At 38.8% G+C, this 17,825-nt stretch overlaps 1 protein-coding gene across 1 annotated transcript; it reads right to left on the minus strand.

Annotated features, from left to right (window-relative positions):
- Positions 1 to 16,853: 16,853 nt before the first annotated feature.
- On the minus strand, positions 16,854 to 17,480 carry MACIR (macrophage immunometabolism regulator; the record flags this gene model as incomplete). Its single annotated transcript, XM_084278026.1, has 1 exon — positions 16,854 to 17,480. The coding sequence occupies exon 1, from the start codon at positions 17,475 to 17,477 to the stop codon at positions 16,854 to 16,856; it is 624 nt and encodes a 207-aa protein (XP_084134152.1). The 5' UTR covers positions 17,478 to 17,480.
- Between the last annotated feature and the right edge of the window lie 345 nt (positions 17,481 to 17,825).

Consider the following 17,825-nt stretch of genomic DNA (forward strand, 5'->3'; position numbering starts at 1 on the left):
AATGTATTTTTGTCAAATAAAAAAAAAAACCTCCCAAAAAACCCTGTTTTGTCAATAAAACAATATCAAATAGTATATACATACCAGCTTCTCTTGAAATAAATACTTCTTGTTTTCTGTGAAAAATTGTCCTCAGCACAATTTTGATGAAAAGGATCAGAAATGGATGTACCACTTTTAAGCAGGAGAATCTTGCAAATGTGCTTTTAAAGTAATAGTAACCGGATGTCAAATTAAAAAAAAAGTAAATCCAAAGCAAACTCAATGCATTGATTGCAGCGCTCTAAAAGTGGTGAAATACTGTATTCTTTACATAGCTCCTAGTGTAAAAATCTGTGAATTAGTTATATTTTGTTCTCTTTTTGCAAATGCTGGGGTGGGGGTGGGGGGTATTTGGTTGGTTGGTTGGTTGGTTGGGGAGGGGGTGTTTGGTTTGGGTTTTTTTTCCCTTGGATTCCTATGAAATCACACTGTGAATTACAGTAAGAAACAAGATGACACCACTCAACATTTTCCAGCTAATTTTTTTTTCTGCTTAACACATTTCTGTTGTCAGCATTAGTAAAATTTACTGCCATGGAAAAGCACTGAAAAGTTAAACAAGCTTTTCTAAAATTCATTGTAACTTGAACATAAATGAGAGCACACCTGTGAAGACCTCTCTCTTTCTATTTGTTAAAGTACGGAAAGTAGGAGTTAAACACCTGTCTTGTGTTGCACAAAAAATGGGGTGGAAATGGAGTGCCAGTTATCATCTTTTTTTTCGGTAAATGAAGAGAAGAGGGAGGGAAGGAGGAGGAAGGGCAAGGGCAAGGGGAGATGAGGGGAAGAAAAGGGAAAGGGGAAGGGGAAGGGGAAGGGGAAGGGGAAGGGGAAGGGGAAGGGGAAGGGGAAGGGGAAGGGGAAGGGGAAGGGGAAGGGGAAGGGGAAGGGGAAGGGGAAGGGGAAAGGGAAGGGGAAGGGGAAGGAGAGAGGGGAGGAGAGAAGAGGGGAGGGAGAGGAGAAGAGGAGAACCCTCTGACTTGACAAAGAGAAATTCCTATAGTCAGCATTCACAAATAAAGCTAGTTACCCTAGCAACTGCCATACTATGTGGGACTCCATCACTGTTTGCCCCCAGGCTTCACAGTGTATTACAGAAACTTGCAAGCTTTTGATCTGGAGAAATTGTTTACATTCACACAACACAGACACACATACACACCAGAAGATTAATACCCATACAAGGAGCACTTTTATATTCCTAAGTAATGCTTCATATACTTTCTAACTTTACTACTTCACTCTGAAACCCTATTTGAGGGTTGAATGCATAATTTGTTAACTCTGAATGTGATATTAAGTTAGTGCTGTGTTGATGCAGAGAAAAATAGCACTGAAACCATTAGAGTAATGGGAAAGAAGAATTCCAAACAAACTATGGGAATAATAGGGCTATTCCAGAGTACAAGCATGTAAGTGTGCCACTTGGTCCAAAAGAATTTATCTATAAATCCATTTTTTTCCCCAGGCAGTTCCATTTAAATACTGTTAATAATAAAGATTTTATTGTATAAAATCAATAGTAGTTTTTCTACTGACTTACAGAAACCACTCCCTTTAATTTACAATTTTGCTGTTATTAAACATACTGTACAGGATTCTTCACTTATATACCACAACAGATAATACTATACAGACATAACTGACATCCATCTCCTCTGCTCCTGCCCAACAAAGCAAATTTATTTAATATATATAACCCTACTAAGACAACTCTTAAAAACCTGTTTTTACTAATCTCCTTTCATCCATTTCCACATTTGCCATTGTTTTATTTGATATAGATGTATTGAAAGTACTTTCTGAAACTGTTAACTTACATTAGCCTACTGAACAGCTTTTCATAGCGTATATATTGCTGATGAGAGAGTATGAAGTATCAGTCTCTTTCTTCATCTCGATATAACTGCAAAAGCTAATGAAACCAAAAGCAGATCAATTGAAGAACCCATCGAAGTAATTTACAGTTGGCACTAAACTTAGAACATCGATAAAAGCCACTAGCAGTTTATTTGGTACACAGCATGTCCAGAACCTACAATGAAACTAAAGGAAATGCTGACAAACTTACTTGAAATCCCCTATAACAAACTCACAGAACAATGAGTACCTAATCTGAAATAAATGCAAAATACATCTCAACTTGATTTGCTTTTTTATTTAGTGCAAATCACATACTTTGGTATTAATGCTTTTTTTCCTCTGTATGTTAAGAAAACTGTCCTGGGTTTGGCATGGATAGAGTTAAATTTTGTTCCTTGAAATTGGTATAGTGCTGTGTTTGGAGTTCAGGATGAGAAACGTGTTGATAACACACTGACGATTTAGTTGTTCCCAAGCAGTCAAGGACTCTTCAGCTTCTCCCTGCCAATACAAACGAGGGGACACCCAAGAAAGGACACAGCCAGGACAGCTGACTTAGACTGGCCACAGGGATAATCTATACCATATGATAACATGTTCTGTCTGTAACTGGGGGTTGGGCCAGGAGGTGGATCAGTCAGGGTCTTGCAGAGCATTGACTGCAGATTTTGAGAAATTGTGCTGTTCATCACTTGTTTTGTATATTTTGTAATTATCACCACCATCATCATCTTCTTCCTTTTTTCCTATTAAATTGTCTTAATCTCAAGCCATAAGTTTTTTTCCTTTTCCATTTAATTTTTTCCCTATTAAATTGTCTTAATCTCAAGCCATAAGTTTTTTTCCTTTTCCATTTAATTTTTTCCCCCATCCCACTGTGAGGAGGGAATGAGCAAATGGCTGTTTGTTTAAGCTGTACGTCAGGTTAAACCATGCCAACCAATAACATCGTTAATTTATTTCATGATATAGGAGAAAATCTAGAGTAGGTGACATTTACTTGCAGTCCAACACTAACCAAAATTTTCTAGCATCTTTGCTACACACATAACAGGGTCTTCTGACCTTGTCTCATAAACTGTTTCCAAAGTCTTTCCCCAGTGATTAAATGTGAAAGCGAGAATAGCACTAAACCAGAAGAAGGACCACCTGGCAAAATAAAGGTACAGTATTATATCATGAGCTCTCACTCTAAAAATATGTGCCTCTGCACACACATCTCCAAAGAAAGGTCTCTGTTAGCGCAGTAATTTTCTTTCTCACATAATAACAAACAGATGTTTCAACACTGGAGCAAAATACGGGAACCTGTGAACCAAGTAGTGGAGTCACAGCGGGGCTTGCAGGAGGGTGGGGGTGGGTCTGAGCCAGAAAAGGAGACCCTTCTGAAGTAAGCAGCAAGCAAGTAAGTAAGTAGTGTTACATAGGAAAATAAAACAGTTTTTTTGACACCAGACTGTCAGCTTTCTCCCTGATACTCCCACACAGCAAGGATTAAGCAATAAAAACATGATGTATTAAAGGCAGGGGTTTTTAGGACATCAAAGCTAACATTAAAATGATAAACAAGGAATCAGGACTGCAGCTTGGCAATGCAGCAGACAGATGCAGTGTCTGACCGTGTGTTTCGGAATTTGGGTTCCCTGACAGTAACTGCTGCTGCAGGGCTGTGGACAGCTGGACTGACCTGACAGCTTGCTCCTGCTGAAAGCCCACGCTTCTCCTTCCCAGGTACCTGTCACCATTGTCTCTTTCCACTAACTCCCGCACCAGCTGGACTCTACTTTTAGCAGATTTAAAACCACCAAAAGAGCAGAAAACATTCTATTTTTATCCTTGGTTCTATTTTGTGTCATTCTAGCAAGAGAAAGCATCTCATAGCTGATCAACCAGTATGGCAGCTAACATGGTGGGAACAGAATGGAAGGGGCCGTGAGTTCAAATTTCAATTTATATGACATGCCAACATAAAATAAATAGAAAACCTCTCAATTTTCATGCCTCTGGTAGCATAGAACACGGCAAATTTTGGGTTCTAAAATTATTTTTTTAAGCAGATGCGTATTAAAAAAGCACTTTTTGAATTATAAGTCAGCAAATCAGTCAGCTTTTATTTATAGGTATTCTGTCCAAAGTTATATTAGCACAGAATATACTACAAAACAATATTTAACACAAGAAATATTGCTTAAAATAAAGGTGACTGCCCACAGTGAGCAGAACACAAGCCTGGAAACAATTATTACATGAGAATTACCTAGAAGAGACTATCTTGTGCCTCAAACTTCAGCCTTAACTCTATGTTGCAATAGTGGTTTTCATATAGGAGGAAAAAGGAGTTTTTGAGCTCATGTGATAGCCATTTAGTATGCAGACTGCACCACTGTGCAGCAAATTCTTGGCTGCATCTCATTCTACATAAACACATAGCACAATGACTCAAAGAAAACTATTTAAGTAAACCAGACCACGTGCAGCCCCCTGCTCAGTCTGTGGCTGCAGCTTGGGACTTGAAAAAGATAGCAAAACTTTTAATGCAGACTGATGTCTTGCTCGGGAAAATCTAAACACTAATACCCCGAACTGCTGGCTAAGGAAATCCTGGCAACTGTGGTGAATTATTTAAAAAAAAAAAAAAAAAAAAGTAAATTCCTGCTTCAATCAACAGAGGTTTCAGTTGAAAAAAGCACTTCAAAATCTATGCATAAACACATGTAGCAACAGTGAAGTGAAGTGAAATAAGAAGGCACAAGGGAACGTGCCCAAATGTATTTCAGCTGAAGGTGCAGTTCAACCAGAACTTATGGATCCGATACAGGTGGTACTGAGTGATAAGTTCTGATCAGACTGGACACTATAGTGGTCTCTTGCAGTCTAAAAGCTTCCATTGTGAGAAGTGGGAAATGGCAAATGCATTCTTAGAAGTGCTCTTTCTAGACCTTCCTAGAACAACAGCACAGCAATAGACGACTTCAGTCGTTTCTCACAAATTTATAAAAGCTTTCTCACTTTTTTGGATCATCCAGATGATTTCTAGGTTTTACTTATTATTTACATCTTGGGACAATAAAAAAAAACAAAACCAAAACTAACAAAAAACCTCAAAACCCCAAACCCAATATTAACTTTCCAAAAGCTAACCACACTTTGCTTTAGATATGTAAAAAAGCCTGTGCTTTAGACTTAATGACCAAGTCACATACATTCTTTATAGATAGCTACTGAAAAATGTATTTGTTTCTAGCAAGTACAGCTGAGAGTGGCCAAATTTAGGTCAAAGCTTCCAATCATAATTCTGTATGGACTGGTAACAGAACAAGATAAATTGCAGTACACCACAGAAAAATTATCTAACTGTAAAAGGAGGAAATAAAATAATATAGAAATTAAATTTTCACTAAAAAGGTTTCACCAACCCAAGGTTCAAGCCAATTGAAAATACATTTCAAGCTGGAGATATGTCTTTAAAGATGATCAAGAGCATTATAAACTAAATAATGGATCTAGTTTCAACAGGGCTGCTTGAATAAAGATGTTTCATCCAGTATGTGCAATGACAATTATTAATTCTCACTCAAGAATATTTCTTGCATCTTCATCCATTACCAGAGTTCAAGGAGGTAACTGCAAATAAAACCTCAGGATATTGAAAATAATTCAAAACTTTTAAGCCTGACATGAGACAAATGGTACCGAGTAAGGAGTTTTACTTGTCATCATCATAACCTCCAAAATGGTCAGACTCTATGATCTTAAGGTTCTCTTCCAACCTAAATGATTCTGAGACTAAATGGAGATTTCACCTGACATTAGTAATTACGTCTTTCCTATAAACTGTTATCATACTATTACAGACATCCATGAGGGATGACAACCAGATTTCTCAGCATGTGACAACTGTCAAAATACAGCTTCTCTGGGCCACTGTCCACTTAAAGATATCTTAGACGCAAGTTTACTTTTGCTTTAAAAACTGCTTATGAACAAATGGGGCTTCCTTTCATGTTCCTCCATGAAGAAGGAAGATTCATGACCTATATATTGTCCTGAGGGCAGCTATCAAAACCCAAGCAGTTTCCAAAACCTTTTGCACTTTCCAAGTTCAACTTCTTTTTCCTGTGTATTGACCACCTGTCCTCCAAACCTTTGGTAGCTCATGTGCTTTAATAACCTCAGGTGCACTGTCTTATCAAAGAGTTCCCGAAAACCCACTAGACACCTTTATCTGTATCCTTTCTGACCCACTCGTGGAACACCCACAGCTTAGTCAAACAGTATTTCCCTTCAGAGAAGCCATGCTGTCCCAACAAACCACAATTACATGTATGCTTGTGTCCCTCAAGTGAAAGCCACCAAGTCCAGGTGTCTCTCATAAGTATTCCTTTTCCATGTGGTTCAACAACATCATGGGTTTCCTTCAAATTAAGCTGGTTCCTTTGATCTGTGTTATCAAGAGGATGCTGGAGATGACTTAGACAAGTGACAGTCAGAAACCAGCATGTATTCCAGACTTAGCTTTCAAGTCTGGTGGCTGCAGACAGGTATTTCTGCACCATCTAGTTGTGCTTTAACAGCTGCTACTTGATCTGCACACTTTTAAATACATTCCTAATGCAGAGGTCAAAGGAGCACCACAAGGCAAGGCAGCCTGGCACCACCTCAGCTACTATGGGCAGCCATGAACGTATCTCTGCCCTGAGCAGTCACTTGCACATTGAACATGTTTTTTCAGAAGAGACCCTACACCCATCTGAAAGTGGGAGAACTCCCTTAGTAATCTGGTTTTGCAATCAATTGAAGAGGGGAGGGAAGTAAATATTTTCAATCTAATTTCCTTGGGATGAGCCCTCATGCAGTTATTTCTCACATTTCTAAATTGAAGAGCCTTTTAAATACTGTTTTCCATTATTTATAAGCAAATCATTCCTCATTGTTTATTGACCTTCTGGTACAAAGAATTTGTTGTGTGTGTGAGCAGTAAAAAGTCACATAATTGTGTGTCTTCAGCAGTAAAAAGTCACATAAGGAACTCACTGAGCTTCTCTGTCACAGTCTCATCATTCATCACTTCAACACCATTTTCTCTTGAGATCTCACTGATTGCTTAGATGCTTTCAATGCATTTAGAGAATTTTTCACTACCACCTTTAGTATCCTCAGCAAAATAATTTTTCAAACCATCTTACACTCCTGTTTGTAACTGATCAGTCCATCATATATATTGGCTGCCTCTGCATTTAAGCAGGCCTTTCATTTCTTAACATTAATCTTCCCCTTGTGACAGCTAATCAAAGTCTTCTAATGAGTCAGACATAGTTTTATTGGATCAATTTGTAGGCTTCTTGCTATATGGACTGCCTCATTTTTACATAATTAAAACACATGCTGGATTTATGTGGATAAATACTGCATCTGTGATTTATCTGTCCTCTTTCCTGTTACAACTATAAACCTAATTATTGTGATTGCTACTACAAAGGTCTCCCAGTAATGTCTTGAAGCAACTCTTCAGTATCACCAAGGACCAAGTACAGAAGTACATTTGCATCTTCCTGCAAATCGTCCAGGAATAGTTCTTCTAGAAAGCAGTTATCTGCTCAGTCCAAAAGTACTCTTTCTATATTTAGCAACTATTCCAATACAGATTCTTTTTTTTTTTCTTCAGCTACAGCATTTAGTTACCGTTCATGTTAACTAGTGGTAATCACAGAATTAAAAGAGGCAGCTTTTCGGTTTTCCAGCTTCAGGATTAAGTTTGTATTTGATAATGGGCGTTTAATCTTTCAGACAGTTTATTGCATTCTGGTGATGTCATCTTATCTGGATGATTAAGGACAGATTTAGTCTTCCAATCAGAGAAAACATTCAGTCTCAACAGGAGCTTTAATCGGAACTATTGCTTGCTGTGTTAAAATTGCCTCAGTGAAAAACATTGCTGACCTTCCCACTGCAGGAAATTCAAGCTTCTGTCAATTATCAGTCAAGATTACTACCAATTCATCCCAGATCAGAATTAAATATTGCCTTTCCAGGTTGAAGATACAAGAAAACCTCTCATTTGTTCAAGCAGAATGCTGCAGATAGATAGATACCTATTCTTTTTAAATTTGTTTTCCTAAATTATCATTAAAAGTCATGTTGGTTATGTGCTGTGGTTCCAATTTCCCTCTGAAGCAATCTCTTTTCTGGTTAATCACCTATAGAATTATTGGCACTTTTTTTCTCTTCCCTGCAGGTTTTTTTTATAAATAATTATTAAGCATTACACAGAATCACAGAGTTGTTCAGGTTGCAAAAGACCTCTAAGATCATGAAGTCCAATTGCTAACCTCACACTACCAAGCCTACCACTAAACCGTGTTCCCACGCATCACATCTGTGCATCTTCTAAATACCACCAGGGATGGTGACTCCACCGCATTCCTGGGCAGCCCATTCCAGTTTTTGAAAACCCTTTTAGTGAAGAAATTTTTCTCAACACCCAACCTACACTTCCCCTGGCACAGCTTGAGGGCATTTCCTCTCATCTTATCACTTGCTACCTGGGAGAAGGGGCTGACACACCCCACCCCATGCCCCACTCCCTGCTACAATCTCCTTGCAGGTAGTTGCAGAGGGTGATCAGGTCTCCCCTCAGCCTCCTCTTCTCCAAACTAATCAATCCCACGTCCCTCAGCCACTCCCCATCAGATTTGTGCTCCAAACCCTTTACCACTCCATTGCCCATCTCTGGACATGTTCCAGCACTTCAGTGTTCTTCCTGTACTAAGGGGCCCAAACCTGAACACAGTACATGAGGTGTGGCCTCATCAGTGCCCAGTACAGGAGGATGGTCCCTGCCCTGGCCCTGCTGGCCACACTACAGGCCAGGATGCTGTTGGCCTACTTGGACACCTGGGCACATCGTCAGCAGTCAACCAGCACCCCCAGATCCTTTTCTGCTCTCCAGCCAGCCTGCCCCAAGCCTGAAGCACTGCCTGGGGTTGTTGTGGCCTCAGCACTTAATTTCACAGTCAGCTTGCAGCAACTCAGCCCTAGTTGCTGATGGAGTGCGACTGCATCACTGTCTGTCTCCCAGCTGCACGTCTAATGTGCTTGCACAGTGCCTGGCTAAGTGGAGTATTGATGCTGGGATGAAAGACTGAATAAAGCACCCACCTGTTTACCAAAGCCTCTGCTGATCAAAGCACAGAAGGAAGGAGAGGTGGGTGAGTTGTAAATGATTGTGTTACCCTCTGAAATGCCTCTTGAACCTTGCTGAGAAAAAGCTTAAACCCACCACCCATCACAGGAGCTGCAATATTGTGTTCATCTTCATCTCAACACCCTCAGCATCACTATTTCTTTCTTGTTTTTTACTCCTGTTTGATAAAAGATTAATTGCTGTCAAACTACAGTTTCTGTCTTCTTCCTATGTCTCACTATAAAATAAAAATGTAAAGCTACCCTGCACCAAAATTATTTCCCCTGAGATTGGTCTCAACTGAGAATATTTTTCAAATACATAAGCCAAGTAAGATTTTCCCTTTTGAAAAGTGCCCACTTGAGACAATCTCTTTGTTCCAAAAATGTCATGCCTTCTGGCTGAAGTTTTTCCTAAACTTATCAATGAAATGTCCACAGAATAGGAGGTGGAGAAGCTGGGAGTTGATTGAAGATTTGGCATAAAAATAGAGCTACAACTCCATCTTTTCTGTAGTCTAGATCCTCTGTCATTAAAACTAGTGGTCATTTTCCCATTGATTTGAAGGCTAAATCATACAAGTAGGGAACATGCCATCATTTATATGCATTTTTTAAAAAACTTCTCTTTTTGAATCCAGGTAGCAAAGTTACCAATAACTGCAAAAGCAAATTCAATACTGATTAACATCTTGAGTTACTCTGACAAGGAGAGGTGCCACGCTGGACCTTGTTCTCACCAACAAGCAGGGGCTAGTAGGGAACATGAAGATCAAGGGCAACCTTGGATGCAGTGATCATGAAATGGTGGAGTTCTGGATGCTGAGGGCAGCAAGAAGGGTGCACAGCAAGCTTGCTACCCTAGACTGCAGAAGAGTGGACTTTGGCCTCTTCAGGGAACTGCTGGGTAGAGTACCATGGGACAAATCCCTGGAGGGATGAGGGCCCCAAGACATGCATGACTGCATTTCACAGAATTTACAGACTGGAGTAGTCTTTTCAGATCATGTGATTGAAGAGTGATGAGTGTTGTATTTTTTTATACTGCATTTGCAATTCTAGTTCAAAACTATTAAACTAATAGGACTACCACCACCTACATGAAAATCTTATATATAATTTTAACTGATACACCCATGAGCATTTCTTCCTTCAATACTGCCTTTTATTTGCAATCATCTCTTTACCAAAACTGCTTCAGAAATAACATAATCCGTACACTGAAATGTTGAAAAAGCAAAAAATAATTAGATTCCATAGAAAACAATATAGATAGGGAAAAAATTTGCATAGTCTGTTGCCTGGAGCTGTAGCTATTTTGATGTTTTTCAACATAGAAATTGGAAATATATTTTCCTGCAATTAAAATAAAAAATGAAAACAACATTAAATCACTGAGCTAAGGCAGGAAAAAAGAAAAATCTAACATTTCACACATTTATTGCACTTGTCTCACCACTCTCTCTCATCTAGCTTAAACTGCTGGTACTTTGTTACCTGATATTCCAGGAAACTATGACATTCTCACTCCCTCTTATAGTTTTATCCATTTGCAGGCTGTAGTTCACACCATGAAGCTCTATGCTGCAGTATTTCTGGCCTGAAGCAGACTTCTAAAAGTATCTCAGTACCTAACACTTTTCTTCAACATTTTTTGAGCTTCTGAGAAATAGGTTAATGTAAAGCACTACAGTAAATCATGGTTTGCTCTATTTTTCATAGGGTTCAAGCTGTTCGTGCTGTTCTCAAAGTTCTTGCATATTTTAGCACTTGTATTTCCTTCACCTTCACAGAAAGAACAGGTCATCTGGAGCTTCAGCAGCCAAGAGTCAAGCAAGATGAAATAGGGCAATAATCCTACCAGACATCACAGTTGGTATTTATACCAGAATACATATAGAAGCTTGAAGTTGTTTAAAAAAAAAAAACAACCAACAAACAACAAAAGTAATAAAAAAAGAATATAACAGATAAAAGGTTTTTCTCTTGCTCAGGCAGTTTCCTACACTTTAGTTTGACAGAGAACTGTGAAAATACACCATCTACCTATTGTCACTGTGTAGAGCTGCAGAACCCCATAGAAGCACCACCAGATCTGCTAGAACTGTTTTCTGAATTTCATCTAATCTGGTATAAAAGCATGAAAAGTATACTCAACCTCCTCCTTTCTATCCTGACTGCAGCCCAGCTTCAATCACAGCATTTCAGTCACAGGGAGGGATGCCCCTTCCCTGACAGTGTTCAAGGCCAGGTTGGATGGGGCTTTGGGCAACCTGGGCTAGTGGGATGTGTCCTTGCCCATAGCAGTGGGGTGGAACAAGATGATCTCTAAAGCCCCTTCCAACCCAAACCAGTCTGTGATGCTATGATTCTGCTGAAGTGTCCCACCACCCTCCTTAATCATCCAGAAATACAGACAATTGCTTTACAGAGAGATTTGAGACTAAGACACCACCTACTTCATGTTTATGCTTGCTTTGACACTGAAACCACACAGAATTTCACCCTTCTTATTCTAGCAGCTCTGCGCTCTGAGGTTGCCCATTTATTTTTCCAGCTTTTCTCCTGATACAGTCTGGTCATTTTTCCACTCCTCTTAGATATAAAAGCACTGTGTAAAGCTTCTTTCTTTGCCCTCCTCCAGACCAATTCTATGATAGGTAAGATCAAGTATATGCAATTTTAGACTGCAATCTCCTAAGAGTGGATGGAATGTGGTCACTTAATCACCACCTTTTGTTTTCAGAGCAAGTCAGGCTTTCCCAGTTCCTTTCCCCAGGTCTTCTAATGTGGCCTACATAGCAGCTCTGTACCTTGGGCTTGATGTCACTCCCTACTACTAAGGCTAGTGTACATTAAGGAGGATGTAAGAAAGATTAGATCTTGAGACATTAAGGTAATGTTCCCTCTCTTGAGCCATCAGAGAAAATATGCACAGGGTTAAGTTGTGCTGGAACAGCACCATTGAATCTTAAGTACTGCCATCCAGGAGCAGCCAAATGCTGCAACCAAAGGCAACTTCTGAGGGTGTAGGTAGCCTCATCAAGAATGATCTTCGCATTATAGAGGAGGAAGTAAAGTGGCTGTCAATTGACGGAAGTAATCACTGATGCAAGAAAAAAAGGTCAAAGAATTGCTTGATAATTATCCCAGAGACACAAGATACCAGAGGCTTTTTTAAATAAAACGGATGCTTTGTATGTCAGCTATCAGCATTACCTAAGAGCCTACAGTCTCCCAACTACACCCAGTTAGGTCAGAAGAGAACACCTACAAAAGTAGCTCAGATATCTATGCTACTATAGAATGCTTCTATGTTTCTGTCATGCATTTAACAATGATAGTTAGCTTTTACAAGATCAGAAGCAAGTACTGCAGACAACTAGGGATCCTCTTGCTCCTTCCAGAAAAGGTTTTCCATATTCTATAGAACTGCAGATACAGCTTGATCTTCCCTGAGCGTTTTTATGATGGTATAAAGAGAGGAAAAAATGTTTCAGTAGCAAAATCATTGCAGAAAAAAACCACCACAATCTGTGTGAAGGTTCTGAAGAACTTGAAAAGTTGGAACTAACCTCTGGCTAAAAAAAAAACCACCAACCTGTGGTGTGATACAGACAAAAGAATAATCAATAATCCAAACTTAATAAAGTGCATTGTTCTGAGGATCTATCAGACTCATGCTTTTGCCTCTCTTTGTGTTCAGTCTAATCACTCATCATGGAAACTGCTGCCACAAGTAACAGGTCAAATCACTAAAAATCAGTCATGCAAATAATAAGTCCTCACAAAGTCATTAATAAAATTGTATTTGTCAAATGTTCAGACAACATGCAAATACACACTTCTACTGTTGGTTACCAAGCTTTACACTGTCTTTGAAGTTATTAGCATTGTAATAAATCTACATTTTTCCATTTTAGACCTGTATTTCCTACAACAGCTTAAAAACTTAATTTCTGTAATGTAGCTCCACTTTAAGATTAACCTTCCTCTTAATATTTTTTTCTTATATTCTCACTGATGCTAATTTTTTCCCTTTGTTTCTTTTTAGCACACATTCCTCTAAGATAAGGCTTAACATTAATAACCTACTTCAACCAGACCAATCACCCATCCAGAACACAAAAACATGATTATGTTGAATGATTTCTGTTTCATGTTGTTTGGTACCATTGAAAGTTAAATACAACAGTTATGATATTCATTAACAGTTCTTTGCTTAGTCTGTATTATTGGTAGTATGCCCGTCCTACTACCGCAAGCATTCATTTGATCCATAAAAACTGGACTTTAGTTTATTACTGACCTTAAGACTTTTTTGGGTGGTAAATGAATCCACTACTTTACCAAATACAAACATACTATGAAATCTGCTGAGACTTCTTCAGACCTGGACAGCCTTTTCATTTCCTCAAAAGCAAATTATACAGCCTGATACCACACAGGTTTAGTGAAAATAAATCAGCTGGTATTTCAGCAGGTATTGTAGATTTTGGAAGTCTCATAGAATCTCCTGAGGTGGAAGGGACCCATAAGAATCATTGAGTCCAACTCCTGGCTCCACACAGGGCCAGCCAAGTCACAGCATGTGACTGAGCCCAGCATCCAGGCGCCTCTTGAACTCAGTCAAGCTTGGGGCTGTGACCCCTTCCCTGGGGAGCCTGTTCCAGTGCCCGACCACCCTGTCAGGAAAGAACCTCTTCCTCACTTCTAACCTAAATCTCCCCTCTAATTCTTCTTAAAAAAGTTACAATTGTCCTCTTGTTGGCCTAATTAAATTATTCATGCTCGCCAATCCCAGAACTACTGAGAACCTTTCTCCACGTCCAGACAGCCACACCTGCATTTTTGACAGTTTAAAAATAACCATTATCCATTTCTCTATTCTTCCTCCCCACAATATTCAGGAAAACAGTTTTAGAAAATTCTAAAAGCTTGCCTGTTACTTATTTTATAATGTTTTCCAGTAGCCCTAGTCTGCAGTTAACAATCCCCACTACAGTAAACATGCCTAGCCAAGAGAGATCATCACCCAAGAGAACCAAGTAGAAAGAAGCCAAAATAAAATCGATAGACCAAGGGAAGGTGAAGGAAAGCATGTCAGTTAGAAACTATGTATAGCTGTAAATACAAACCATAACATAGCAAGACAGAAGTGGTTACAAGTGTTTTACCTGAAATGAAGAAAGAAAACACTGAAAGAAAGAATGAATTTAATACCAATCCCATTTTGGTGTATTTAAAATTAAAAACAAAGTGAGCAGTGTGCTTGGATTTAAGATCTGCCTCAATATCCCAGTTCACAGATGTGTACTGGATTCCAGTTCTGCTTCCATGTTAATGGCCTGTTAAAAGGAAGATTTGTGTTACTATGCTGCATCATTTCTACCTTAATTCTTTTAATCCTCTAGAAAAAAAAGATAGAGCTAAGGAAGCTTTTTTTTGGAGGTGCTTCCCCCCACCCCCAATCCCACAAGAACAGTGAGAACTCACTTTGAAAGGTCACTATTGATCGTATTCAATTTCATTTTAGTAGTCTGAGGAACCATCTTATCTTGGATTTTAATAGAATGGTTTAATAGAAGTTAATGGAAGATAATAAGCAACAAAAATGACAAGACCAAAAGCTTTCATTTGGCGAGGGCTAAATTTAGAAGTAAAACCAGGAACTCCTCATGAATAAGAACTTTTATAAAGAATGTTAACAAATGAAACTTGCAAAACACGGGGCTCTTCAATGAGGATGTGCCATGAGAACTGCAAACACAAACATTACCACACACAAGCACCTTCACAAGCAAATCACCAGATAATGTAGCAACACATTTTTTCCCCTTTGGGCTTAGCTAGATAGCCATCAACCTTAGTGTAGCTGTGCACTTACAGCACAGGATGACATTAAAAACATGCACGGAAGTTAATAACTGTGTGGCCCATTTCCTGAAACAAAAGTAACAAAACTAAGCACCTATTCCACAAGAGGTCCAATAGACCTGATTTAAAGTTGTTGTTTCAAGTCATGCCTGGTCTACAGTTAGGGCTTTTTCCTAAGTGCCCTCTTCTGCCTGTGCAGCAAACGACTCCACAACAACAAATGTTTATACCACCCTTTTTATTTTTCAGCCAGAAATACAGTTTTACAGGGTATTTCAATGAACAGTACTGTTTATTCCTTATAGGAACCCCTTATTTCTTTGGCATCTAACCATATTCTGGTTTTGAAACTAAAGACTATATAGGAAGATTTTACTTTCAAGATCATTATTCAATACATTGAATTTACATGGGTGTAGTTAAATTTTTAAAAATACATATGAGTTTGCCACAAAGATTCTAATAAACCTAAAAAAAAAGAGGTAACCAAACCTGCAGAATGCAGACTGCTGGGCTGCCTTTGTTACAACTGTGGAGTAGGTGACAGAATGAGAAACACTCTTACTTTTCCACAGAACATGTACTAACTCATGCTTCCTGTTAAAGCTGAATAATAAGAAAAGCTAACAAAAAATTAATTCTACCTGAATAATTTATGTCTTAAACCAATCTGTTGGTTTGGCTGGTTTTTTAAACTTCTGCAGAGGTCTTCAGACAAAATCAAGTTCCACACTGCTTCAGTAAAAGATTGCACCTAAGTAGTCTAAAAACTATTTTTCACTCTTAAATATAAGTTACTGAAACGTTTTAAATACCTCTAGGAATACAGCTGTCAAAACCGTATTTGATGTCATGTTTGGATAAAAAATTCTTAAGTAACGAAGTAAACCAGTGTATTCAATCTACTCTCTTGAATAATCTAGGATAATCTCTTCAGTGCTGACACAGAAACTCTTCACTTGCACTCCACAAAAAAAAAGCCTTCCAGATTTCAAGTGTTCAGTGCTTCAATCAACTGAATTTCCAAAGCAATGATTAAGTTATTTGACACTTTCCGTTATTATGATACAGAAATCATGAATGAAGATTAAAAACATGACTGACACACCAATGCAGACATTCCAATGTATTTACTGCAATCTGAAATTAATTCATGTGTCAAGACAACATAAAGAAAATAAATCCCACTAATAAAATTCATCCCTGCCCAAAAGATGTTTTTAACCCAAATATTATAGAACAGAGACAAAGGAATTACTTCCATGCTGAAGCAAAATAATAGTTAAGTAGGATTCAAGTAGCAAAGGTTTGTTTCATGAATATCACCTTCATCACCAGTGCAAATGCAGTTCAAAAATTTTTGAACTGGGTTGTTGAAACAGCATGTGATCAAATTTTGCCAAGCTCACTTTCCTCCCCATTATAAAAAAATACATTAATTTTCCTGTAGAACACAGGAAAGATAGTAAGACCAACACCCCCCTCCAAATTTGAGTACCTATCCAAGAGCAGTTTCTACCATCAAGGCAAAATTATTAACAACTAAGAAGACATAACCAAGCTTTCAGTGTTAATTTACTGTAAATACTAGAACTAATGGTCCAAAACCAACTCCCAAAGCCAAAAATTTCAATTTTTGTTTTTTGGGTAAAAGGTGTCCAAAGAAATATCCACCGCTTGTATTCAAATTTGCATCAGAAGCTCCGGATTCTTCCCTCTGAGTATTTGTAACACCTTGCATTGACAAGATTCTATTCAAATAAAACTACTTTCTGATAACATCTAATTGATAAAGCCAATTGTGGAAAGTCAAGTACCCAGTACGACGGTGTAGTTTTTGCAGCAATGGAGAAATGATCAGAAATTGGTTCCAAGTTCGAGACGATAGCTCATGTGTTATTTCTTGCAAACATACGGTCCCCTCTAAGAGTGAGATGTTGGAGCTGGTATTGTAGCACTTCTGTGTCAGCAGGTTCCTTAATGCTCATTTTGTCTAGATTGAGGTAGTCCAGGGATTTCGAATGAGCCCTTTTTCCTTTTAAAAGGCAGAGAGGCAGAGGACCATGAAGCGCTTTGTAAGGTTCATATGGTAAAGCCTTTGTGCATTTATCCCCTGAGCTGGGCATTCGTCTCCTCCTCCTTCCATTTACTGCTGGGATCTCATATGGCTGATAGTACCTACTTCTAGTTTTGTACAAACGGGAGGAACGTGCAAGTCCTGAATCAAGCTGTTTGGAGCGCCAGTTCGGCCCAGATTCCCCTTTATTCTCTTCATTTCCCGTATATTTCTGGGCTAATTTTATCAACTCCTCTCCGGTCGTGAAGCCAACAAGGTAGTTAGAATCCATGTGAAGGATCTGATACCCCGCAACCGTCCGTCTCATGGGTGAGCAGGGGGTGCTGGAACAGCGGGGCTTCTCTGCTTCCACCCTGCCCACAGGACTCACCTCTCCATGAGGCACAGGCAGAGTGGATAGGTTAGTTCTGGACTCTCCATTTACGTCAACTTCCATTTTAAACACGTTATCCTCCTAAATGCAAAACAGAGCTTGATCAAAAATAGAGCCTTTATGCAATACAAGAGCTACGTTATTCTAATGCATTTCTAAAAAAATAAACAATATGCTAGTGTTTAACAAATAAAAAGACTCTCATAAGCATCTCCAGAATAACCAATATTCTGAACTTTATGTTATTTACTTGTTCTTGTATTCCCTGACCTGTCTTCTCTCACAACTATTCCAAATATACAGTTCGGTGCCTTTACAGATCCAACTGTCTGTCTGCCCCAAGTCATTACCATATCTAACATAAAGATACAGTTATTATCACAGTGGACATATGAACACAAAGAAGGCTTA

Source organism: Gallinula chloropus, assembly GCF_964237585.1.
Source record: "Gallinula chloropus genome assembly, chromosome: Z".
NCBI lineage: Eukaryota > Metazoa > Chordata > Aves > Gruiformes > Rallidae > Gallinula > Gallinula chloropus.